We start from the raw sequence: 26,718 nt of genomic DNA on the forward strand, positions 1-26,718 counted from the left end.
TCATCGTATGATAGCCAGGCGGATTTACCTGACCAATTCGCCACAACTAAAAACCTCACCGGTTTCATCATCTGAAACGCTTCGTTCGCCGTTGTTTCATCATCTGAAATTGTACAGGATTATTTCACCATTCGCAGCTTAACCAGACCGCTCCACCATCTAGAGCTTCTCCCATCCATTCATTTCCAACTAAAGCTTCATCTCACCATTTCATCACCAGAAACTCAACCTTGGTATTTCACCATCAGAAACCTTCAGCCTCCCGTTTCACAGTGACGAAACCGTTTACAAAGGTGCAATCAAACTACATCTAAAATCTAAATGTCTGACTGCTTAGAGGCCTGAACAAAATATAATTGACAAGCACACCAAATAACTGATGCTTAATAACCAAGAGTGCGCTGCAGTTACATTGCGATCCTGTGTTAATCCTTGTTTTTCTCCGTCTGAAGAGCGTAATATAATGTATTAGCGCTGTTATTACAGCAGATGCAATGGCACTAATGTGTGCTGTCAGCCTGTTCCCCTCGGAAAGCGACTGCGTGAACAGGATACACTCCGCTCTTCCCCAGCCAATGCCTTTCCTGGAACAGGAACAAACGGTGGTGCGGTACAGGGCGTGTAAGTCCTTAAAGACCCTCTGCTTTTTAGCCACCGATGTGAAATGTCTGATTATTCAGGTCCCCTGCGACAGAGGTTGCCTTCTTTTCCAGCCACCGACTGTACACCGCCGAAGAACAAAATGGATTCCCCGTGATTCTGTTGTAGGCGGGTGCGTGCCGCGTTAAGTTCACCGTTCGAGAACGGCTGCTGAAAGTTACACAGGAAAATGTGCGCGGATATAGCTTTCCAGTCGGTGATTAATCACTTTTTTGTTGTTAAAAGGAGTTTTTTTTTTTTTTTAAAAGACGACCATACAACCCAAGGACCGCGATTTGAATAAAAGGATGCCAGACGGGGAGGAACTGAACAACTTTTGGCTCGATACGGTGGGGATCTGACACTATCTCCAGCGGCCCCCTATCTAATCTGGCTGCCGCGAGGCGCGGGAGAGGAAGCGGCGGGCGCCGGCCGCGGACGCCGCACGGTTAATTGCCATTGATATCTCCGTGGCGAGGGGGAGCGGAGCCAAGGAGAGGAAGGCCACGCTCGCTTTTTAATTAAGGCTCCGTAGTGTAACTCGTCAATGTACATTATTGGAAGAATGAATGTCAATGCCGTTGCTTTTCCTCGCCCTCCTTTATCTTTGTCAATGATTCAAAGACATGATTTATGGTTTGTCTCCGTCTTTCGGGATCATCCATCAAGGGTCGGCGTGGCGGCGGAGCCGCGCGTTGTAAATCATTCTGAAAGCCTGTCACTCACTTCCATTAACCGGTCCTCTGTCGCTCTTGTCCCCGCCTCCCCGCCTCCCCTCTCCCCTCCTCCCCTCCCCCCTCCCCCCACCCCCACCCCGCGCGCAACCTGCAGCCGCGCGGGTATCAGTTCCAATCCGCCGCCTCGTCCGCCCACCTCCTTTACGATAAATGAACCGCTCCCCGCTGCTGCTCCTCTGGTGGGCGGCTCCTGCTCCTCCTACATCGCCGCTTACATCATCTCAGCGTACGATTCAGATTGGGGGGGGGGGGGGGGGGAGTGTTTATACAGGTGGACCAGCTCAATTCTTAACAGAAATGAAAAAAATCTGGACTTTCTCCAATAAAATGTAACATGCGCATGGCTGTTGCGCAGCTGTGCTGTGTGTACATGTATACGTACGTATAAATGTGCACACACACACACAATCCAATAATGACAAAGCCTACCAGACGTGAACCTACCAGGGTTCATCTTCCCTACTGCTATATATTCATATGTAAATCAAAATGATATGCAGCCTACCAAGTTTTTGTTTCCATAGACTGTCAAGAGTTCCAGTATAATCTAATACAAAACTGTTGCAGTATCTTAACACTTGTGCACGAGTGTGCAGTCGGTTTTCTCAGAAAACTGAAAGTTTCCACAGATAAAGCACAGATCTGATCTGTGATTCAGCCATTAGCTGGCTTACATTACAATGGCCTGCTTACCCACAATGAGCCAAAATATGGAGTCAATGGAGGCCTGTCAATCTTGTACAATAGTGGATGTGCTTCCTCTGAGAGATGTTTGTCATGTCAGTTGACTGAGCTTCTCTCGTTTTGTTTCGTTTTAATGAACATCTAAATATCAGCGCCGCGTGGAAACTAAGTATCCGCGCCCGGCAGAAAGCTTGCACTGAAGGGGGAACTTTTTCGGGGGGATTTCGGTGCCAACGCATCTCACAAATTTTGGGCAGCAATTGTTCCAGGAGCGGGCTGTCAAAGTGACAATGCGCACCAGGCGAACGGAGGAGCTCTGCCTTTTCGGAAACAGCAGGTTCTAATCACTTCGCCGAGGACGTTTGACAACAGCGCCCGACAAATTTGCCATTAAAATGAAGCGGAGCGGGAGGAAGCCTCGCGGTTTCTTTTTCCGAGACGTTTCCCCCTCTCCCTCCGCCGCGCGCCTCTCTTCCCCGGCGCGGCCGCTCGGCGGGGCCGCTTCTCCCCTTTGTGCTCGCCGCCGAGCGGCCCTGTGGTTCCATGGAAACTGACAGTGTCGCGCTTCTGCGGCAAATTCACCGCGGAGCCTCATTGTATTTAATGAAGGGAAAAAGTGGCAATCTACTATTAATGAACTTGGAATATAAAAAAATGCCTTCTTTGCTGAAAACTGCACAAAACTGCTTGTATGGGGAAAGCACTGACTGGAGCTCATCCAGAATATAATGAAAGATCTATAGAGAATGGATGGAGGGAGGGAGGGAGGGAGAGTGAATAAGATGCAGATTGTTTTAATAGGAACGTGCATCCAGCCAGTCACAGTGCTGGTTTCAGCAGGGCTTGACCTTGATGAAAGTTTATTGTCGGAATGGGGTGAAGCTCGAGGCACAGGGAACGCTCGTGGAGATCACACAGTGTAGGGCTAGCAGTCTGGCTAACTGCAGCTAGCAGTCTGGGCCTGTTCCCTGCCTCCTTCAGGCCCTGAATCGCAATTAAGGGTTCTGTCGAGCTCGAATTTCCGGAGAAACGGTATAAATGTAAATCCAGCTTGTGCCGGGTCAATAAAGGACACTGTTCCAACACACTTACTAACGTCCTCCCATTCTAGTACATACAGCAGTGTAATGGATCCTCTGGCAGTCTGTAGTTCACGGCTTAAATGTAAACATGAACCATCTTCTGATGCCATGATATAATACCATAATATCAGCATAACTAAACCTGTGATATGCATCTTGAAATCAGAAAGCGCGATAATTTGTAGTGGAGCTATCATTTGTGTAAATGTGCTTTTTTTCTTTTCAAGCAGAATGTACGCTCTCCTTTGGTTGGCTCATTATGGCATTATGAAGCAGGTTTGTAGGACACGTTTTCTTTCTAATCGCTGTAAAAACACTGCAAACTACTGCCCATAAAGTAAAAAGTCATGGGTTTCACAATACACATTTATAGTAAAGCCATTCATTATAATTTTCCATGCGATTGGTAAAATAGATATTGTCACAAGCAGTCAACTGTAAATAAGTTCAGCATTTCTACATGTTCTTATGAAAGGGGACTCATTTATAATTCATCAAGTCATTTCCTTCTGAAATCATTGCCAGTCAAAACTGAGTTCTTGAAAAAACAACAGTCCAGGTTTTCACAACTGATTCATTTTCTCAGCTTCCTTCAGTGCATACTGTATCTGTAGTCAGATGAAATTGATGCTGCCACGGACTGCGGATGACAGTCAGGTGAACGGTTTTTTTGTATTTCCTTAAAATAACTTCTGTCATTGACTAGAAAAGATTTTGTTCAAATACAGATTCCACCAGTACGGTGAGGTTGCATGCTGAGACGTTTCTGAAATCGGGTCCGTTGTAGAGGATGTGTTCTTGGTATTACCGTGGTACATCCAACAAAAGCATGTTCCTTTGGTTTCAGTTTTTCAGTTTCACTTGTTCCGTATTGCTTTTACGCACTGACAATTATGCAAATAAGATTATATTAGAAATAAAGATCATGTTTCAGAGAAATACCTCAGGCGAAAAAGGTACACTTTATGTCCAGCAGTGAACCTGACTCATTTATAGCTGATATGCTGTGATTATCCCAACGCTGTGGATTTTAAGCACGGCTTGACAAAAAATGGCTTGCCAAGTTACCACATTAACCTGATCAGCAGATCTGCAAAATGAGAGAAGCTTCAATCACTGCACATACACACACACACACACACACACACACACACACACACACACACACACACACACACACACACACACACACACACGCACACACATCAATAATCCAGCCTTAATTGCTATCTGCTCTTGTCACAGCTATAGTGGAAATTACCAGTAGAGGCAGAGTGTGTTTCTCCACCTCTTTTAACAGAACAGGGCTGCAACAATAATCTCCATATGGCCACACCGCGGTGATAGGAGGGTTACCATGGGTTTTGGCACGTTACCATCACCACCACAATTTATTTTTTAAATAGCCCTCAGGACAGTCCATCTTAGACTAATTGAATTTAATTAATGCTTTCAAGATAGTTTTACAAACAATAATATTAATTATAATAGTTAGAGATGTGCTAAGTCAATTAAGGATGCGCACTTCAGTTCTTATTTAAAATGCCGCTGCCCCATCAACTTGCACTCAGGCTAAAGGAACACAGCTTTTCAATACATTGTAAGAACAATAACAGAGTCGACTATTTCAACAGCATCGATAAGAAGGCACGGGGCAAAAGCACCACGTGGCACGCTAGCGCTTAAATTGGGAGAATAAGAACAGAGTAAGCTAATGTCTTATGAGATGCTGGCTTTGCTGCATATTTAAGAAGAATGGGTCTATTTTAAAATAAAATAAAGCCATGCAAAATACTGAGTCAGAATGTTTTATTTAAGCAGATAAAGATCAGGATGCTGGCTGGCTTGCCTCCAGTGAGAAATCTAAGAAATTCCACGTGACTAGCTGAGCTGGTGTGGTAAACTGGCTAGAGTAGCAAAACGTGATAGAGGTTCATTTCTCCCAAGTAATGTGGATAAACTTGTGTTCCTCTCCCACACTGCATAACATGGGAAAGTAGTAACACCACTCCTCTACCCAGTGGTCAATACAGGGTAAGCATTCATTTTATAGACCTATTATTTATTGTTGCGCAGGAAAAGACTGAAGACAAACGTTTGCACTTTCATCTTAAATAATCTAAATCTTAAATTGTGTTTCATTTGTTTATTGTTTAGATTTATTTATTATTTTTTATGTTCAAAGAGAAATACAGAATTAGGGCACTATCCTTTTTATAGACCTGATGTCAGTTATTATTTCAAAGCTGAATTCATTTAAACTGTTTACAAACATTTGCATTTATTTTCATCTAAAAGAAAAAAAAATCTTAACTTGCGTAATTTGTTCATTTGTTCATTTACACGTTTGTTTAGATTCGTTTAGAAATACTCATTTCTGATTTCCAGAAAGTCTATGAAAAAAAATGAATATTCGAATCATCGTATTGAACAGCCAAAATCAATTACAGCCCTAAATCATCAAGATTTTCCTCTGGGTTTAGCAAATGTTTATCAACATTTAGCGGTTACACATTTAAAAGGCACACACCTAATAATAATAATAATAATAATAATAATAATAATAATAATAATAATAGCAACATTTTAAAGTGTACCCCCCCAATGATATCGCCACTAACCATAATGAAATCTCTCACTGCCACCGTGGTATAGGAAATTCCATATAGCTACAGTCCCATTCCAGAGAGATCTGCTTATCAGCTCATTTCAGGTCAGTATTCACCAACACCTCTCTCAGGTCTGGCCCTAGAGATGGCGCAGTGCCAGCCACAGTAAACTACACAGAAACTACTGATGGAGAAGAAATGAGTCGTGGGGCGGTGGGTGAAGATTTCACTGGAATGGGTCCGAGGCCGCCTCTGTCAAAATGCAGCGCACTTTCTCCTGAGAGTGACACGTCTCAGCAAATGTTACTTTTTACTACATGTTTACCGTCAGGTTAATGGCTGATTAAATGAGTAAAGGCGATTCGTAAGAGTCCATTAGTTTATAAAACCTTGCCAAATATTCAGGGATTTATCCTGAGGTAAACTCCTGGTGGGTGACAGGCTTCACTTCCAACGGCGGAATTTTCTACACTGACGCAACGGAAAAAGTGCAAATCAAATCGAAGTCCTTAAATGCATAACAAATAAATCTTTCTGTAGCAAGATGTAAACACTTATAGTATGGATTGACAAGGCCTACAGTAGGACTTGCAGAGTTTAACCAGTGCTGCAGCAACAGGCCTGTGATGACATCAGATGACATATTGCTCCTGCTCGCTACACATAGCTACTGCATTCCAAAACCTCAGACGCACTGCTTATTAATAACATCACAATTCTGCATTATGTTCTGGAGTGTTGAGTTATAAATAACAATAATAACTAACGTAGTAATTAGTACCAAATACTGAAAAATCTAGGGTTTACTTCTCATTACTATTACAAAAACTGTGATTTAGTGTAACAATAATTACCATATTTGATTCTTTGCAAAATTGAAACAACCAGAGCTAATGTGGAACTCTGGAATTTTAGCTAGGCTGGGGCCAACCTAAGCATTGCAGATCACGCTGGGTAGGAGAAGCTTCAGCTAGCAGCTGGCTACCTTATCGTCAGGTGGTCCCACAGTGCACATATTTCTTATAAATAAAGACGCTGACCTCAAGCTCCCTCTATGCAATCTGGATTGAAAAATCCAGACACAGCTTTTTAAACTAGGTAGTCACTCTCAAGAATTGGTTTTTGTTATCAGACATTTTCAAGGAACGGTTACTGTGTGATTATCAGAGGTAGAAAGTCCAGGGGGTCAGAAATTTCTGCTGTGTATTTCTGAAGAATTGTGCTAATTAGCAAATCCAGGTGATTGGAACAATATACTGGGTAGGAGTTTTACTTTCTGACTTTTATTTTCTGTAAAAACCTGTATTTTCTATGTGCAAGACTTTGGGGGTTAAGGTGATGGAGCAGTTTCTTAATTGAATTTCTTAAGCTAAAAATACAGGGCTACAGCAGTTAGACAGTACAGCAGTATAGCAGTTAGTTATTAAAGTTATATAGCAACATTGTACCTTGAAAAGCACTGTAAGCTCACTGTAGGCTAACTGCAACCCACTCCCCCTCCCTGTGGCACTGCCTTGTAGAAGTATGAACAAAGCCCTAATCTTTACACACAGTGGTCCTTTTTAAAGATGGCCCCGTTTCCCCCCCGCCCCCGCCATGCTAATACTCCTGACTGACATTCAATCAGGGGAATTTGAACTGAGGCGGGTTGCTCTTTTATTAGCATGCCTGGCTTGCCTGGCTGGTCAGCTCCAGTATGTAACGCGGCATGAGTGGCGTACAGTAAGACGATGATGGGCTCTCCTCTGATAAGGGCGAATGAGGGCTAAACTGCCATTCTGCAGAACGCGGCGATCAGACCTCATCATGTCGCTCCGGAGAGCCGTGTCACCAGCTCGGCACAAAAAAAAAAGGGGGGGGGGGGGGCAGTGGGGGTATGGCGGCAGAATGGGGCGCGGACAAAAGACGGCGAGGAAATGGCGCACGAGGCGGCGGGCAGGGCCACCCAGGAAGACGTCTTTTCCCCCCTCTTTTTAATCATGTCGGCGGAAGAGCTGCGTAGCTGTCAGGGCTGGATATTCAGTGCAAGCCGTACAGGCTGGGGGAGACAAAAAGAGCGGCGCTGGCTTGACTTTTCCCCGCATCCCCCCCCCCCCCCCGACCTGCAGAACAATCCCGACACTGTCCGATTGTCCGCAGCTGAGGCCCAACAAAAAGCCTCTTCATTCGGCTTTTCGGGGGCGGAATTGTACGGGCGGGGCCACTTGAGCCGACAGCCGAAGATTAGTCCGGGGCCAAATTTCACGCCGTGCTCGGAACGCGGCGGAGGGAGGGGGTGCGTGGTGGGCGAGGCGTACCCGAGCGCCGCCGCCGCAGCGGAGGAGCCACGCGTGCCGCAGGCCGTGCTCACCGGGAGCGCCGCTCTCAGCCGGGGAGAGACCCGCCGCGCCGGCCAGCCTAAGTGCATCCACCTGAGCTTTATGAGCGACGGCGCTGCACCCGCCCGCCGCTCCCCGGGCCCGCGAGTTTAAGTGCGCCATCGCCGCGGCACTAAATCTAAATTAACTGTGCCGACCCAGAACCCGGCTACAGGTCGTAAATACATACAGGGAAGCATCCCGTGGCATAAAAAGCTGAATTAATAATAGATAGGAAGTGGTAGAGGGCGGGAATGGGAGGGGGGCAGTACAGCTTTAAGGCCAGCTCGTGGCACTCTGATGAGAAGGGCGGGAGCAGAGCACAATGTGGACAATAGATTTCTTCTGAACAATCAAACACGCCCATCAACGCATCCCTAGTTCCTTTAAAACCATGTTGACGGTTCTGATTGCTGCTAATTCTCTCCACTCAGAAACAGTGGCCTCAAGCTTCTTAGTGGGACTCGATTTGAGTGCAGCATTTGATGCAGCGTCACAAAATTGTGACTGAGCGCACGGCTAGCCTTGGTGTCGCCCATCTTGCAGCTTCTCTAGTTCCACTCCTTTTGTTTATCATGCATCAGTTCCAAACCCTCCCCGCCACTTCCTCCTCTATCTGTCATCAATCAGTTGCCCGACATGAGAATTTAGGCAACAGGTCATTTCTTCAGGTAACCCCCCCCCCCCCCCCCCCAACATACTACGATGCTATTAGCCTAATTCTTTCCTGTATAATTAAATCTTGTCTGACTGCATGTAGTTTGTACTGTGTTATCTGTAACTTACCATGTTATGTCCATCTGTTATTTGAAACCATGTTTAATATCATGGAAGGTGATCTTGAGTATTTAAAACATAACCAGATAAATGTATTATTATTATTATTACTCTTTCAAAAAACAAAGGCATCAGAAACACAAAGGAGACTGTACAGCATAGGTGCCCAAAGGGAATATTTTGAAAAAAGAATGATCGACCGTTTTATAAAACGCTTTCGTTTTGCTTCCACATTTTCTTTGAGGAAAAGGAATCGCTCTTTTCATCAAACTCAGCAAGGCCTAAAACAAAAGGTTTCAGAGTAGCCTACGTTCTCGCTAAAGCATGCGAAGCATTTTTTGTAAACTGTACGAAAGGAACACGATTTGAAAAGCCGAGCAAGCAAGCTGTTCTTCTGTAAAGCAACGAGGAGGAAAGGTACCTAGGGGGGAAGGGGTTGCGGAAGACGCAGGCATATGAATCTATTTAGAGCGACTCTGATAGGTTATTTGTTTAATATTACAGCGCGGATTGTAAAAAGAACGGTTTCCAGACGCGGAGCACGGCAGCAGAAATTGGAGTCGTCTCGTATAATTTGCAGATTACTTCTCCCAGTTCGTCCTCATCACGGCGAAATGGAAAGATCTAATCGTCAAACTCTTCTGACTCAGCATTTTCCCCCCCGGCGGCACCAGAGGCAATAAGAACGGCTTTGATTCTCCTCCGTTCTCCCGGCTAAAATAAATTAATTGGACGAACAGTATAAAACTTTAAAAAAAATAATCATTTAATGATTTCCGCTGCGGCTTCCGATCGCCTGGTGTGAGAGAGGCCGTTAGATTTTCTGGGTTTTCCTGGCCGGGGTGGGGGGGGGGGGGGGGGGGGCGCATCTCCAGCCGCGGGATCGCATCACACGTCAGGGCTCGCACTGGAACGGACGTGTGACAAACCTGAGGGAGACGGAGGCTCGGAGGTGCAGGTAATTCTATACATGGTTTTCTTTCCTTCCCCCCATCGGCGTGGCTTGCTCTCGCACCGGCGGTAATAGAATATCCTTAAAGTGTTCTGGTCGGGGGGGAGGGGGAGGGGGAGGGGGTGGTCCCCCTGAGGGAAATCCCCTCCCGCTGAGCGTGAGGCTCGCGCTAGCGGACGCGTGTGAAGCCGGGGCGGCGGCGGCGGCGGCGATGGCGGCGTGTTCAGCGATGGCTCGGGCGCCGCGGTACAGACTGCCGGCCTCGCCGGCCGCTCACTTCCTATTAGGCGCGGAGCTGAGTGATGCGTCTCGGAGCGGAAGCTTCCAGCGCCCGTCAAAGGAGCAGCGGGGCTCCGTGACATCACAGCGGGGACCGCCGGCGCGCGGGGACGAGAGAGACAATCTGCATCGGCCCAGCGACTGTCTGCGTAGCGCCCCCTTGAGAAAACACCACGTGTGTGTGTGTGTGTGTGTTTGTGTGCATGTGTGTGTGCGTGTGTGTGCATTTGTGTGCATGTGTGTGTGTGTGTCTGTGCATTTGTGTGCATGTGTGTGTGTGTGTGTGCGTTTGTGTGCATGTGTGTGTGTGTGTGTGTGTCTGTGCGTTTGTGTGCGTGTGTGTGTGTCTGTGCGTTTGTGTGCATGTGTGTGTGTCTGTGCGTTTGTGTGTATGTGTGTGTGTCTCTGTGCGTTTGTGTGCATGTGTGTGTGTCTGTGCGTTTGTGTGTGTGTGTGTGTCTGTGCGTGTGTATGTGTGTGTGTTTGTGTGTAGAGGGTTTTCAGGTAGTTGAAGATGCAGTTGCAAATCAATACATTGTGAGAATTTATACACTTTGCTTATTCTAAGGAATGCAAAAGTCTCGTCTCATAAAAATATGATAATTCTGTTCGGTAATATTATTTCTGCGTTTCAACGTTTTAAAATTAGTTTTAATATATTAATTAATTATATATTTATATATGTACATGGGTGCTTTTTTAATCACTCAGTTTTCACGAAAAGCCTTTAGTAGGTGAGTGCGTGTTAGTGGTGGTTTTAATACAAAGAACAACAGTCCACAGGTACGTACAGTATTCTCATGACTCACTGTAACAGAATGCACTGCTTCTGTCAAATGACCTTTATTTTCAGCTTAAATGTTTCAATTATAAAAGTTGAATTTTTTGAAATATCCAATGGGTGAGTATGGGTGCTACCCACATTGTCCAGGCCAAATCCCCATAAAACTAGCTAAATCTGACCCACCCCCGTATCGGACTGGCTGCACAATCCCTTGCATTCCGACCCACTTCCATTCCCCGCGTCATCACTCCAGGAGAACCGCGCTCTCAGTCGACCAGCCGGGTTACACAAAGGATGCATAAATTAAAATGTGCATAAATTACTGAATTACAACCCTGTTATATATTTATATGCAGTGTGCTATCCTTATTGTCAATGCAGTTTTTGATTAATAATTATTAAACAAATACACATGAATACGTTTTAAGATGAGAATAACTGAAATGTACATAAGACCTATTATTTTGTAGGTAGAGGGACTACGAAAAATCTATTCTTTCCTGCGCCTTTCACCTCCTGAGTTTAGCTGGTCTGTTTGATTGTATTGAACTATTAAATTTTTTAACGTGTGGGCGTTCGAAAGGAAGGCATTTATCTGCATGAATTGCTCCTGGTTAGTGAAGTAAGTAATGTGCATTAAGTAACGTCCCCTTCATGCATACAAAAATGGATAGCAATCTCTCTTAGTGGCACGACTTCGTACTCTGAATCATCAGGCCAACCTCACCGTGACCGCCAGCACTCTCGACAGAAAGCGGATTTATTTTCGGGCGCCCTGCACCCTTGCGCTCGTCGTCCGTCCGCACGCCGCGCGAGCGAGGGGAAGCTCGGCGGGAGGGCGTTTCGCGCGCTGCTCAAAGGCGGCGCCGCCCAAAAAAAGAGAGGCCGGAACACAAAGGCGATGAGAAGTGGCGCAGCTGAACCGCTGGAACTGCGCATAACGTCTCCTCTGAAGTACAATAAGCCAATTAAGGACTTGAAACGAAATGGTGGAGAGCAAAAAATCCAATATTGCCTCTGAACGCAGAGCAAGGGTTAGTCTGTGACAATCTGGGCGTTAATTGGACGATTACGGCTTTATTTTTAGCCTCCCGACAGCCCCGGCAGACTTCAGGAGTATTTCCTCCTTATCTTGACGGGGAACTACGACGGCGCGTGTTTACAGAAAGCCCGGCGCTGCCTCGGGCGCTGTATTGGCAAACGGTATTTAAAGCGAGCTAATTAAGCGCTTAATGCGGCGATATCAGCCCCCGTCCCCGGGCCTCTACGACACGGCCTCCGATTGATCCCCTTAATGGCTCCGATGTGCGCTCGACGTCTCCGTCGGGGGGGGGGCGGGCGCATGCACGCCTCTCCCCATTTCCGGCGCTGTGGCACGGCCCACGTGACGGCGCGGGACTCCCAAAAACGCTTCGGACTGGAAACGAGCTTCCCGGAGAAGGAGGAGAGCTGTGTGCAACGTAACCCCCCAAACCCATTTCCGGTAAAACGGGAGTTTATGTTCTGGGGCAGGAGGTATATTCTGCGGCGGTTTCTTTGTGATGAGGTTTGCTGTTCAGCCACTCGTGCAGCAGCTACGTCACATGACCCACCTCAACAACAAACAGTACATACCGTAGGTGTCATATCATAACCAGGTCTCCGCGCTTGTTCAGTATCCTTCCTGTGTGGGATCTGTGCATTAATAAGAAATGATAGAAATAATATCATGTGAATATTTGAAAATGTGGCCCTTTATAATGACAGGCAGTCTGTAGTGGTGCATCAGCTGGGGCTTAGAAAGTCAGGGATATGAAGGGTGGGGGGGGGGGGGGTGTTAATTGCATGAAAACCCTGAGTACACGCCGTTGTTCTGATGTGCACTGTCGGGATTACCACTTTATTCAATCAAATCACCAGAAACCTGCATGTACCGTACCTCTAAAAAATAAGTGAATGACCAGGGGAGTCCAGCCTCTGATCTACACTATTGAAGGGTTGAGAATATCTTTATTATGACTAAAAGAATTCTCTCCGCCTAACGGCATCAGCTGGGAGGGTTTTCACAATGGCAGGAGGAAGATTATGGACGCCCGGCTCTAGAGAATTCCGTCAGTAATGTTGGGCATAAATTGTTCGGAGAAAGGCACTTTGTTCTGTTTTGAGATGCGCTGTCATGGCCGGACATATGCAGTCACGCGGCGTCCTCTCGCCTGAACCCCCGTTTCTCCTCTAATCAAAGCACGGCGTGCGGGGGGGGCGTGGTCACGATGGAAACATTTCATATGGAGCGTGCCGTCGGCAGCGTATGACAATAAAGGTAAATGGTGACCCATAAAGAGCGGCGTGAGCGTGTTAATACCTCTATCGTCCGGAGTAAACGGGGGGGAGAATGAATGTTCCGGAGCGGCGGGCCGCGGCGATGACAGGGCACAGGGCCGCTGACACTGCTGCTATCCCGTTTCCCAGAGACGCTCCTGCACCTTTAACAATTTAGCCCTGCGGCACTGACACCTCAGGAAACCCGTCTGGCGAAAACCAATATCGTCCGCGAGCATTAGCCGAGGCGGGAAGCGCGCGAGGGGGGGGCGACGCTCTTCGAGGGGGAGGCTTTAGCGTGTCAGAAACGGAGGCGGGGGGTTTCCGCCGGATCGCGGCGCGTCCTGTCAGCGTGCGCCCGCGCGCGGCGCTCTCTCACGCGGGCCGCGGCCGGCCTCCCGCGAGCGCGGCATAAATCCGGGAGATGAAAATGTCACGGCGCAGGTTCATTTTGCAAAGAGGTTTTGATTGCCACGTGCGCGTAATTGATTGTTCCAAGGACAGGAGGAAATCTAGAAATGTCATAACAGACCTGCTTACGCCGGTCCCACTGCTAGCCGATCGATGGGGAGAAAAAGAAGCTATCGATTCCGCGCGGCGCAAAACTGTAGCTCCAGACGAGGGGGGGGGAGAGGGATGGGAGAGTGGCACAGGCCTCTGGACCTGTCAGCGGCACCTATGAATTACCCGCTCCACGCAAAAGATAGTGTTACCTCTCGGATATACGCGGACGCGCGAGAAATTGCAGCTGTTCGTGAGCCAAACCCCAGGCTACTCGGTTCTGCTACGCCTGGATCAATCAAAAGAGGCTGACGATAAAGGAGAGAGAAATTGTCCAGGCTGTAAAAACAGTCAGGGTTTGATCCGGTTATTTGAGATTTTATTTTTTTTGTCTTGCACTTAAAGTCGGTCAGATATTCAGATTTACGCAGTAGGCACCATAAGCTCTGGGCATAAAAGAGGAAACAAACTATCCATATTCAGTATGTTTTTAATATCGCCTGCTGTCATATATTACCTCAGTCGCAATCCTTATTTTAAAACGTGATCTTAACAGCCCCAAGGGTAGCTGTCAATTGACACTTTTACACCCCGGAGAAACTCAATCTGAGAACTGTCTTCCTGGAAGATGATTTGCACCCAGTGGCAATAAGACTTTAATTACCTGAAAATTCTATAGCTGGAGTCTTTTTAAAATGCTGAGGCATTCATTAACAGAATCCTAATGCACGGAGGTCTGGGGACCATGCTGTGCGCTCACTTTGTCAGTTGTCAGGATGGTTTATTGTATGTACAGTATCAACAATTAAATGTGCACCAGCAATAACGCTGACAGGATTATTGGGATTATTTTAGGATTAGCATTATTAAGAGCGGAGCGCCTTAAAGGGACACCCTCTACGTTTGCTGTCAAACATGAAGAATCCGCTAATGAATTCTTCCCTCCTGAAAGCGGACTGTCGTTTTATATCGTTCCAACAAAACGCTGATGCGTACATACTTTGTCTTGGGGGGGGGGGGGGGGGGGGACCTCAAAATCCATCTGCCTTGTCACACACATTACCGGTGACATGGAGACATTAACTGCATTGTTCATATTCAGCGGTTCAGGCTGGTGCGACGCGTGACAGCCCTTGTGAAAATGGATCCTGGTGGGACGCAGTCGTCTGAACGCGTCCCCGGAACTCTGTTCCGTTCCCGCAGACACCGCCGCCGCACCTGCTAAAAAGGTGGCAGGGCGGGCTCTCGCTATGCCCCACACGTCTCCCTCCTCTCCTCCGCGGGTCACAGGCGTGCCAAACGAAGTGGCGGGCGAGCGGGGCGCTGCGCGATTGGCTTTGTGATGTACAGAAACTGCCGATTCCCGTTTCATAAGGGCCAGGCGAGCCGGCGAGACCAGAGTGACTTCCGCAGTCGCTTCATCGCCGGGCGACCCGCACTCAGATAAGCTTTCCACAGGAGAGAGAGAGGCAGGGGGTCAGAGGTCGTAGCCTTTATTAAAGGCGCGGCGCGCCCGCCTTTTCACTTTCGCTCGTCCGATGGGACCGGTTAACAAACACTCGAGTCGGGGAAGAAATTAAAAGCGATCGTCGTGTCGCTTCCTGAAAAAGAAGCAGGAGCCAATCCCCCCCCCCACACCCCATTTGTGTGTGCGAGGCTACACTTAACATGCATTCTGTGATTTTGACAAGGCAGAAAAAAAATGTCACGTGCATGAAAAGAATGAAAGGGAGACCAGGAGCAGGTTAAGATGCGAGGGGTAACGATACATTAATGCTGAACCCTCTCGATTGGCTGCGGTTCCTTGGCTCGGGCAGGGGGCTGCTGCTCAGAGGATTCCGGCCCTCTGTTATGCCAGGAGTCTGTTCTAACGGATTAACGTTATAAACACTCGGTGTTGTTGATTTATGATGGACACCCTAGGTTTCCTGACCTTTGCATATCCCTGTCTGAAGATATAAATTTGTAGTGACACAGATTGGAGGCTTTACAGGGGTTTATGACATGTTACATCTCAGCCACTGGCGTGCCAGCTTCTTATTTTGTAAGCCTAGTTAGACTGAAAGCTGTATTTACGGGGGCCCAAAATAGCAAATGTAACAATATTTGCGCAGTAGCCTTAGCAGCTATCCTTTGATGGGGAAAGACAGGCTCAAATACACTGTAGCCTTGCTTCATTAGATATTTGACTGAAAAAACTTGCAGTAAGCCAGCTTCTTTTTTATATCGTTGGCTTGATGTGTATCAGAAAAGCGCACCACAATGTCATTATTCATGTCAAATGATAGAACAGGCTCAGGCTGTTCCAGTTACCTCAGCTATTTGTGACATTGCTGTTCTTATGGGTTTTGCCCCCATCTTTACTTCATATATAAACAGGGTCATATACTGCTTATATTTTGCGTTCCTGCTAGCGTGTCGACTCCTAATGAGATCACAAACGCAGCTGTAGCCAGGCACAAACATCATGTCCCTGTTTGTCACACATTGTACAGTCATTTAATTGACAAGCGAGCAGCCCGGCTCCAAGGCGTGACTGTGGCTTTGTCTCCCGGCAACGCTTGGCCAGCGCCGGTCCTGCATCGGGCCTTGTTCTGGAAATTCATGGTGCTTGGCACACATCAAAAGCTGGCAAACACAGGCTCTCTATTACAAAAGATTTGGAGGGGTCTAGAAAGTCATGCGGGCATTGGCATGATCTTTGCCCAGAGGTTAATTGGAGCCTTTGATTGGATTAATTCAGGGCACCAGGCCTCAGAGGGCAAAGCAATGATGCAGGAGGGGAGGGGAAAGCATTCTTTATTTAGCGACGTTTAAAAATACACTTAAATAGTCTCGATTTGGAATGCCTAAAGGCACTTGCACAGCAAATAAAATGATTGTCTAAGGTCCAAGCTCAAATTTATCTTGACGGAACTGTGATAAAACTGTGGGTTCTATGAAAGCTCAGAAGAACTACTTGTGTGTCTTTGTAATGATAAACCACTTCTTCCTGGATCTAGATGTCCTGTAGGTTACACCTTAGTTCTTAAGTAATTGCAACTCTTAGGTTTGCAACCAGTCGACATCTGTACAAATTACCAGCTAGATTATGAGAGGTCATGGGTCCCCGAGATGTAACGATCACCAAAACATCCCCAAGATTATTAAAAAACAAAGAACTTCCATTGAATACAATATTAAGGACAAATGGTTTCTGAATTCAGGCTATAGTTAGAATCAGCAATGGCTGCCTCAAGCTTTGCTACTTTTGAAGGTTTGTCAATCTATGTGAAGCTTCAGTATCACCCATATTACATTGAATGAGGTAAAAAACTGAAGCGAGTTTTACACATTTTTGTAGTGGCAAAAAACACAAGATTGGCAGTTGGTGAGACGTGAACAATATTGCACAAGATTATAAAGATTTACTTGCATATAAGTGTCACTCCACATACCATAACACCTCCCTAACATACAAAGTGCTTGTTTTTAACAGGCAAAAAGATCAATATAACCCTCCTATGCAGTACCGGTATAATTTACTGGAGTTCAATACTGAATAACAACCCTACGTGCTGTCAAGGACAGAAGTGTTGTGTACATTGTCATACAAATTGTTATAGCTGAGTTGAAATAGAAAGTGTATGCATGTCTTTGTGTAGTATTGTTGGAGGCAGTCTGTAAAATATTTATGAACACCAGTTCTTAATTAATTAAACAAGGGGGCCTGTGCTGCTGCGGATTTTGATGAGGCAAAGTTACATGAATAAGATCCAATATAACGGCTTGTTACCATAAAGGCTGAAGTCAGCAATTACCGTAAAAATGGAAATGTGACATGTTGCATGAATGGACGTGCATAAGCACTTCTGTCCTGAAACTCCTCTTCAGGAAATCATTATTTGTTTGTCCATGAGATTTCACGTTCGCTGAAAACCTTTGAAAACTGGTCTCGATAATTTGTTTCATCCTCCTTTGCGTGTCACATTAGGGAAATGCCATGAGACTTTGGGGAAAGATGGAATTTTTGCACTCCTATTCAATTTTACCATAGTGCAAATCTGAAGTGCCCAGGGAAGAAAGTAAAAAAGCACGCCCAGATGAACCACCACCTCCTGTAAAGCTCTGCCTGTTCATTCTGTGGTCCTCCACGGATTCCCAATCCGGAAGTCCGTCCTCTTCAGCGAGCTCGGGTTCCCCATAACCTCCGGATGTCGCGTTCGGGACACCCGTCGCCCGTTCCGACAGGCCGGCGTGAAAACCCCCGTCGTGTCGGAGCGGGGTCACAGCGTGCTCTGAATCTCTTCCGCGGGCACAGTGGTGCACACATGTTTGTTTTGAAAGGGGCAAATCCCATCTCCATCTCGATCTCCATCTCCCTCCATTAGCTGACTGCAGATCACCTCACCAGGGCTTCTCCTCGAGCGCTTGTGAAATATTGATTAAAAAAAAGGCCTCGTTCTCAGAGCCCGAAGGTTGGAGACGCTCGGCGGCTGCATATGGCTGCCACTCTCAGGCACGCACGTTCAGTATTCCTCTTTGCAAAGTGCCTGCATCTCCACCAGAAATATTAAGCGCACGAAATGCGAAAGTGCTCTTATGCCCGATGTCTTTTTACATAAAAGCCTCTCTCTGCCCGTTACCGCTTCTGAAAAGATCTCAGAGAAACCCTGGTGCAAAGTTATTCCGTGGCCATTTTCAGCCGGTTGAAGGGGTGTAAAAAAAAAATTCCTTTGCTGAAGTAGGGAAGCATCAAGGTAAAATCCTGACCTGGAGTAATACCGCGAGCGAGGGTCTCGAGGAACTCTCGTGCGCCGATTCCCTCCGAAGATAAGAAGTGTGACACGGTGGCAACATTAGTGGCTCTAATCGCCCCAGTCAGTTCCCTGGAAGTGCTGAGAAAGATTACAAAACTGAAAAGGCGCGAGGCACCCTCGTCTTCGGGAAGGGTATTGATATTATGATTAACACTGCCGCAGGCATTCACAAAACGCGAGCGCGTAATGCATCATCTCAAAAGTGAGGCAACAAAAACTGGAAGACGCCGGCGAGGGTGCCAATTAGAAATACTGTTTTTTAATTACCAGCTAATTGATGCAATAACATTTGTGTCCTGTGCATTGCCAGAGTGAACAGGTGAATAATGAAAAAGATAATTACTGTTTATGAGTTGTCAAGAATAGTATAGCCATATGAGGGATTAGTTGTGTAATCTTTTGAAATTGCAGGTAATGAGCTCGTTTCTCTACGAGCATTGAAATGAATATTCCAGCACTTGCCAGCATTGTCACGACAACAAGCAGCTGTGTCTTCCTTTAAAGATTTGAAGGTGTGAAGTCAATTGAACTGTATTTAAGAACACCTAGATGATTATCTCAGAAATACCATAGATGCAGAAGTCCGTTTTGAATGGAGAACTCCTTTTTTTTTTTTTTTTTTTTTTACACCATGCTGAGAGCCCGCACGCTGCTCTCAGCATGGTGTAAAAATATTGATTCTCTCCGTGGCTTTCTAGATCTTCAGATTTACCATGATATGATGTACAGTAAATGGACAAACCCAGTAATGCTGTGGTTTTATCGATATGCAATAAGGCCTTTCACTCAGGCGGCTATCCCCAGTGCTGCTGTTTGCACACTTCACAGATTAAATGTAGACAACGGACAGTGTGTCACCCTCTGAATAAGACGGTCCCTTCTCGATCGAAGTGCTCTCGTGCAGAGGTCAACCTGCGTCCGCTTCTCGGCCCTGTCCACTCGAGTCCTCGCCGAACGACAGCGGTTTACCTGCGCGGGCCGGTAGGCGATAGAGACGTGCGTACCCCGTGCGTGTCGGCGATTGGTGAGAGACGGCCCGTTCCCTCCAGCCCCTGGCCAGCCGGCGGAGCTTCTGAACGCGGCCCGGCCCGTCTAATGTATCGGAACGGCGGCGTGGCGGGACGCTATCTGAGAGGAAGGCGTCCTCGGCTGTTCGGCGCCAACGCAGACACTCATAATCACTTTGGAATAGGTCATTTGCAATAACACTTAGAAAACCCTGAGAGAAATCAATTCCCTTTGTCACTCAGCAGCGCACGATTGTTGTAAACATCTCCACACGGGGGGGAGGGGGGACCTTTGACACGGCATTCAGTCAATGGCCTGTCGTGAATCACAGGGCCCGGCAGGACGGCCTGCTGTTCGCAGAGAGGAGCTACGCAGCAGTGGCTAATGGGGGGGTTTAGGAGGGGGATGCTCACACAGCCTTACACGTCCCACATCCTAGAACAGGATGGAAAACATGGGGCCTAATAAATATTTTGGATACGAAGGAGATCACTCATAAAAAATGTAAAAAAAAAATTTTTTTTAATTACAATGAGAAAAAAGGGAGTCCGGCACTGGGACTGCTGTCGTGGTTCCATGTCGGAAGCCATTTTCAGCTAAATGCATTTATCACACGCCTGCATCAGGTTTAATTAGAGTTCATCGCGCTATTTCTTTGCCCGTATAATTGCGGTAATTTTTTATACCCAAACAATCCATCAAAGCTACATGAATGATGGTTCAGTTCAACTCTCCGCAGTGATTTCTATTTTGGAAACCCATGTGTTTGACACGGAAGCAGCAACACACAAATCTTTTCCTTATACAACAGCAGCACACAAACCTTTCCCTTATACAATAGCTACACCCAAACCTGTTCCTTATACAGTAGCAACACACAAACTTTTCTCTTATACAATAGCTACACCCAAACCTTGTCCTTATACAGTAGCAACACACAAACCCTTTCCATATACAGTAGTAACACAAACCTTTTCCTTATACAATAGCAACATCTGGCTTTTCACTTCCTTCTCTGTTTTTTTCTGTACAGGCCTTAAAATTTTGAAATGACCAACCAGAGGGCATATAGCCTGCAATCAGACAGTCTATACTTTTTAATCCCTGTTATTTTTATTGCAATTATTTTTGGTCCTGATATTTTTGTCGTATGACTTTTTTTTACTGTCTCGTACTCATAATACTAACATGTTTTTAATTTCTCTTTATTTTACTTTAACATTTTGAATGCCTGTTTAAGAAACCCTATATTTATGTATTTAATATTTATTATTATTATTATTATTACTATTATTAATAAATCTCCTTCTCTCTCTTTTAGTTTACATGCCCGATGACGATGGCAGCCTCAGAGAGTCCATCGAAGATGACGACGCAGACAACGACACCCTCACTGAGGAGGAGTGCTCCGAAAAGACCAGCCCCAAGGCCCCGGAGGACAAGGAGACCGATAACAAGAGCAGCTACAGCTACCAGAACTCGCCCGTCAGCGTCCTCTCCAACCAGGAGGCGGAGCTGGAGTCCCGCCTCAGCGACGCCAGCGACCGCCTCTCCGACTTCAAGAGCGCCTCGCCGCCCGGGAGCCAGGCGGACGAGGAGAGCAGGAGCGCCAAGCTGAAGGACGAGATGCACAGCAGCCTGGAGAAGATGCGCGCCGCCTACGCCAACTTCCTCTCCGACTCCTACTGGACGGGCATCGGGCTGGACCCGAAGGCGAACGCCAACGCCAGCAAGGGCAGCTGCGACAGCACCAACGGGAGCGCCAAGGGCGAGTTCGACTGGCACCAGGACGCCCTGTCCAAGACGCTCCAGCAGACCCTGTCCCCCAAACCCATCTCCAAGCCCAACCTCTTCAGCTCCGTGCACCTGTACCGGCAGACCAGCAGTAAGGCGTGCGGGGCGGTCTTCACCGGGGCCAGCCGCTTTCGCTGCAAGGACTGCAGCGCGGCCTACGACACCCTGGTGGAGCTCACCGTGCACATGAACAAGAGCGGCCACTACCAGGACGACAACCACAGCAGGCCAGGCGGCACTTCCGGCTCCTCCTCCAAAATGCGCAAGCGGAACCTGCAGGACATGGAGGGGAAGGAGGACGCCCAGAAGGTCCTCAAGTGCATGTTTTGTGGCCACTCCTTTGACTCCCTCCAAGATCTGAGCGTCCACATGATAAAGACGAAGCATTACCAAAAAGTGCCTTTGAAAGAACCCATCCCCGTAATCGCCCCCAAGTTGGTCCCGCCGGCGAAGAAGCGGGCATTTGAAATCACCAGGCCTTGTTCCCCTGACTCCACCACAGGGGTGTCCCACTACACGGATGCGCAGAGGGCTTCAGGCCTTCACAGTTCGCACAGCAATCGCTATGGCTATCAGAACGGCGCTAGCTACACGTGGCAGTTTGAGACGTGCAAGTCTCAGATTCTCAAATGCATGGAGTGTGGGAGCTCGCACGACACCCTCCAGCAGCTCACATCTCACATGATGGTCACGGGACATTTCATCAAAGTCACCAGCTCTGCTTCAAAAAAGGGGAAGCAGCTGGCTTTGGACCCCCTGGCCGTGGAGAAGATGCAGGCGCTGGCAGAGCCCCCAGCGGGAGAAACCCACTGCGATGCAGACAGTGGAAAGGGCTCCCCAAAGAGCGTGGCTTCTGGAGAAGCCGAGAAGGAAACTCAGAAGGAAGGGGCTGGCGACAAACCAACCGACGGCAGCAAAGAAGAGGCAGAGGAAGTCAATTATGACAAGCAGGATGGTGGCGAGGAACAGAAGGCAGAGGAGGGTGCTTTCAAGTACCCGTACCTACGCGAGGAAGACCTTGAACAGGTCGCTGGTGGAGGAGGGGATATACTCAAGTCTTTAGCCAACACGGTGGCCTCTGCCATCAACAAAGCCCAAACGGGGACCCCCAGCTGGAGTGCCTATCCCAGCATTCACGCTGCCTACCAGCTCTCGGGTGTGATCAAGTCCGCCCCTCTCTCTGCATCACCGTCCATACAGCTCAAGCAGGCCTTCAACAACAAGCTGAGGGCAATTGCACCGAAAGGGAAGTTTTACCAAGGTAGCATTGGTACAGAAAGCTTTCCGGTCCAGCACCACAGCAGAGACGTCAAAAAGGACAGAGGCCCTGTGGGTGACACGAAGGATGGCCAGAACAGCAAGTCAGAGCGGGCTGAAAACGAGGAGAGCGATAGCCAGGAGGATTCCTCTTCCTCAAAGATAGATAGTGAACCCGAGAAGGAAAGGAACGATGGCATCAGAGGGAAGCTGAGCCCCAATTTCTCAGACCGGGACAAGGCGTCCCCAAGCCCCCCTCCCATGGGCAATGGAGTGAGCCATGCCTCCACACTAGTCTCCAATGACTCCCCCGAGATCCTGAGCATAAATCCACTAAGTGCACTGCAGTCCGTACTGAACAATCACCTGGGGAAAGCCAACAAACCCTCCAATCCCAAGCCTGAGGCCACACTGACCACCTGCTCCCAGGCCTTGTTCTCCAAACCAAGCAGAAGCCAGGAGAAGCCAGCTCTGGCCCTTGTACCCCCCAGAGCTAGCCGGATCAGCAACTCGTTTCTATTCCAGAGCAACGACCAGCCCATTGACCTAACAAAATATAAGAACCACAAGACGAGTTCCTCGCACCTGAGGTCCTCCACACCCGTGCCACAGAAGCATGCCCTGTCTGACATCGCCGACATGGTCAAGGTCCTGCCGAAAGCCACCACGCCCAAGCCTTCTGTGTCCTCCAGGATGCCCGCTTTGAAGCTGGAGACAGACGTGCGGCGTTTTGAGGATGTGTCCGCAGACGTGTACTCTGTGCACAAGCGGAAGGGCAGGCAATCCAACTGGAACCCACAGCACCTTCTCATCCTGCAGGCCCAGTTTGCTTCCAGCCTATTCCAGACCTCCGAGGGCAAGTACCTGCTGTCCGACCTCGGGCCTCAGGAACGCATGCACATCTCCAAGTTCACCGGCCTGTCCATGACCACCATCAGCCACTGGCTGGCCAACGTTAAATACCAGCTGAGGAAAACGGGAGGGACCAAGTTCTTGAAGAACATGGACACCGGCAGCCCGATTTTCTACTGCAATGACTGCGCGTCTCAGTTCAGGACACCGGCCGCTTTTATTTGCCACCTGGAGTCCCACCTGGGATTTCAGATAAAAGACATGAGCAAAATACCCGTAGAGCATCAGACGAAAGTAGAGCCAGAGCTGTCCAAGGTTCTGGGTGTCAGGGCGACAGAGACGCTGTCCGCAGAAGAAGACATTGACTCTAAGTTCAAATGTAAGCTTTGCAGCCGGACATTCGCTAGCAACCATGCTGTCAAGCTTCATTTGAGCAAAACTCACAGCAAATCGCCAGAGAATCATTCACAGTATGTAGAAATGGACAAAGATTAGCACTGGCCAGCATGATGAAAAAATCCACATTTTACTACCTGTTTACCATTTTTTTGTTATTTTTGTTACTGTAATTGCTTTGCCTTTTTCATCCCCAACACAGTTCATGTTTATTTGCCATGTTTCAAGTAGCATTACTGAACAGTAAATACTTTGATTTAGGCCAATATGGACCTTACTGCCTGGACTTGAAATAAACTGTTACTGAAGGGGGGAAAAAACACACATGGTAAATGACTCATCAGCTGATTGTTTTTGCACCCAGTTCAAATGCATCACCAGTAATGAATTGTATTACTGCTTGAAACATAATTGCTGATGTTTGCATGCAATAGCATTGGCTATGACTACTATTTATTTGTATGATATGCCAGGTTTTAATTGTATTACTTTTATGGCAAATTGATTAATGCGTTAATTGTAATTTACAATTTCAATGAGACACCTGCATAAGTATGCAGATGTTTACAACAGGTAGTCGAGACACCTGTGAACACATTTATTGAGATGTATAGTATATTGCTCTGTAAAATGTTTGTGTTGCAATGATAGAACAGAAAAAAGCACTTTAATAAATGTTTAATCACCAGTTTAGACTCAGATTCTGTACATGACCTACCAACTTTAGACAGGCTGGAAACGAGGGCGTCTCTCATAAATGTAAATATCGCAGAACAAAAATAGTGTTTCATGTTGCAAAAATAAGGTAAAACAACCGAGACCCGCACCTTTTGTACCAATGCAAAATAAAGTGTTAACATTTTCAAAATGGCCTCTTCACTTCAACTCTAAAGCTTGCCACCTTGACATTTTCCACCTTGGGATTTCCATTTACACTGTAGCCATTTAGCAGATGTGCAAGTTGCACTGGATAAGAGCACAACTTAAGATTCTTCACATGCAATGAATTTTATTCGGCTGAATGTTTCCTGAAGCCATTTGGATTAAGTACCTGCTCAAGGGTATAAAGGCAGTGCCCCACCTTGAAATCGAACCTACAACCTCAGAGTGGCAAGTCTGTCCATTCCCCTAAGCATTACAGTACACTGCCAGCACAGCTTGATTGCCTTTTGTGTCTTCTTTAATAAGGTAGTCAAATTCATAGTCATTGCACATAAAGCATACGTTAATATTTTTACAACACCAGCTTTTTCTGCAGTCAACTGACAAGCAAGGAAAATAATTATTTGTTGCAGATTACCCATTTCCAGTTGGACAGAACATAAGTACAGCAAATAAAATGATCAGGTTTTTGACATGTTTTTGATGATATCCGGTAACTCCTCATTAGTAAACAAAGTACACTCACTATGCTTGATGCTTAAGCTTTTTTCACATTTCAGACAAACAATATGTAATATCTCCCCACAGCAACTTTATTTTAACAATTTCTTAAATTAAGCTCTGCAACTTTTGATGTTTCAAGATTGGCTATTTTAAACTATTCAGATGTGACTGTGGGAGGCATGCAAAGAACTCTTTTCATTGCTGAACCAGCATTTTTTCCCCATACACTTGATTTAACAACATTTATTCAAAGTGGTTCATGAATCAACAGTCAGTTGTAATTCAGTGCTACTGCATGTTCAAATTTGAGTGGATTTGAATGCTACTGCTAGTTCAAATTTGACCCAAACTTGTTGTTCTTTTACCCTTTATTTAATGAGCCATTTTCATCGAGAATCCCTTCTCCTTTCAAAAAAATGACCTCGTCAAAAGACCTAAAGACGTGACGCGAAATGTAAAAGAGGACAAAACTTTCAGTGGTCATAAAATGTACAAATGAAAGGCAGATGAGACAGACTTCCACCAGACCTTTCACTTGCGGGCCAACAGTGCTGCCATTTTATGAAATGGGGAGTTACTCATAGCCACACCCAAACACCTTTTCTTTTTCTTTTTTGTCATCCTGACTCATATCTTCCTCCAAAACACATTTCTTTTAACTGTGGGAAAAATGTGGGGACATCCTGCTCTTTGGTGTCTATTTGAGAGGACGCCACCCACCCAGTACAACGAAGGCATTTGGATAAACAGAAAAGGCCATAATCCTTACTATATGGAGAGCTTTTCTTTTACTTTTTGATTGATGATGGAGTTTTGGACATCATTCATTGTACGTTTCTAATTCTGAATTGTAACTATAAGTATGCCATGGCGCATGCATTCAGAACAAAGGGAGGCCTTGAAGTTCTGCTCAGGTGACAAAAATGAAAACACCACATCCAAACTGATGGGCGTTTTCATTTTTCTTCCAAAATTTCCTTATGCACTGCAAAAACCACACATAATACATCATAATATTGTTAACATAAGCACAACTACAATGAATGGCTCATTATATTATTCATTCAATTCATTACGGTACTGCCAACTATTGCCAACAGACAGCTTTATCCAGGGTAGGTTATGGTATGCAATGTGTATATTCAGCTTGTTATCAGTTTATTTAGTTATATAATATTGATTGCACAAATCAGAATTGAGTACCTCATTCAAGGGAGCGACGGCAGCATCACAACTACAATTCAAACTCACCACTTACTGGTTGCAAGTCTGGCTCCCAAACCACTTCCACCACCACCCCTGCCTTCGAATGCCAACAAAGTAGTTTAAAAAGGGAATTTCGCACACGGTTATGCTGTTTCTTTCCAACTCGAGATGCAGGAACAGAGTTAGTCGAGCAATCATGCCTGACAGGAGGCACTGTAAATCCTAGATACATATTGCCACTCACAGACCAGTTTAGGAATCTTAACGGTGTACTTACTGTTGTTCTAGTGTTGATGTGTTTATGTTACCCCAGTGCTGCAC

At 46.7% G+C, this 26,718-nt stretch overlaps 1 protein-coding gene and 1 long non-coding RNA gene across 3 annotated transcripts in view; one reads left to right on the forward strand and one right to left on the reverse strand.

Moving 5' to 3' along the window:
- LOC118208055 (teashirt homolog 2) overlaps window positions 1–24,673 on the forward strand; it is a 64,851-nt gene extending 40,178 nt beyond the window's left edge. Inside the window, exon 2 of the mRNA XM_035382322.1 lies at window positions 20,828–24,673. Coding sequence (XP_035238213.1) covers window positions 20,828–23,904 — 3,077 coding nt within the window. The 3' untranslated portion in view covers window positions 23,905–24,673. The remainder of the gene's footprint in view (window positions 1–20,827) is intronic.
- LOC118208056 overlaps window positions 1–26,718 on the reverse strand; it is a 148,306-nt gene that overhangs the window by 111,967 nt on the left and 9,621 nt on the right. The window lies entirely within an intron of this gene.

The sequence above is a fragment of the Anguilla anguilla genome, chromosome 11, assembly GCF_013347855.1.
Source record: "Anguilla anguilla isolate fAngAng1 chromosome 11, fAngAng1.pri, whole genome shotgun sequence".
Lineage (NCBI taxonomy): Eukaryota > Metazoa > Chordata > Actinopteri > Anguilliformes > Anguillidae > Anguilla > Anguilla anguilla.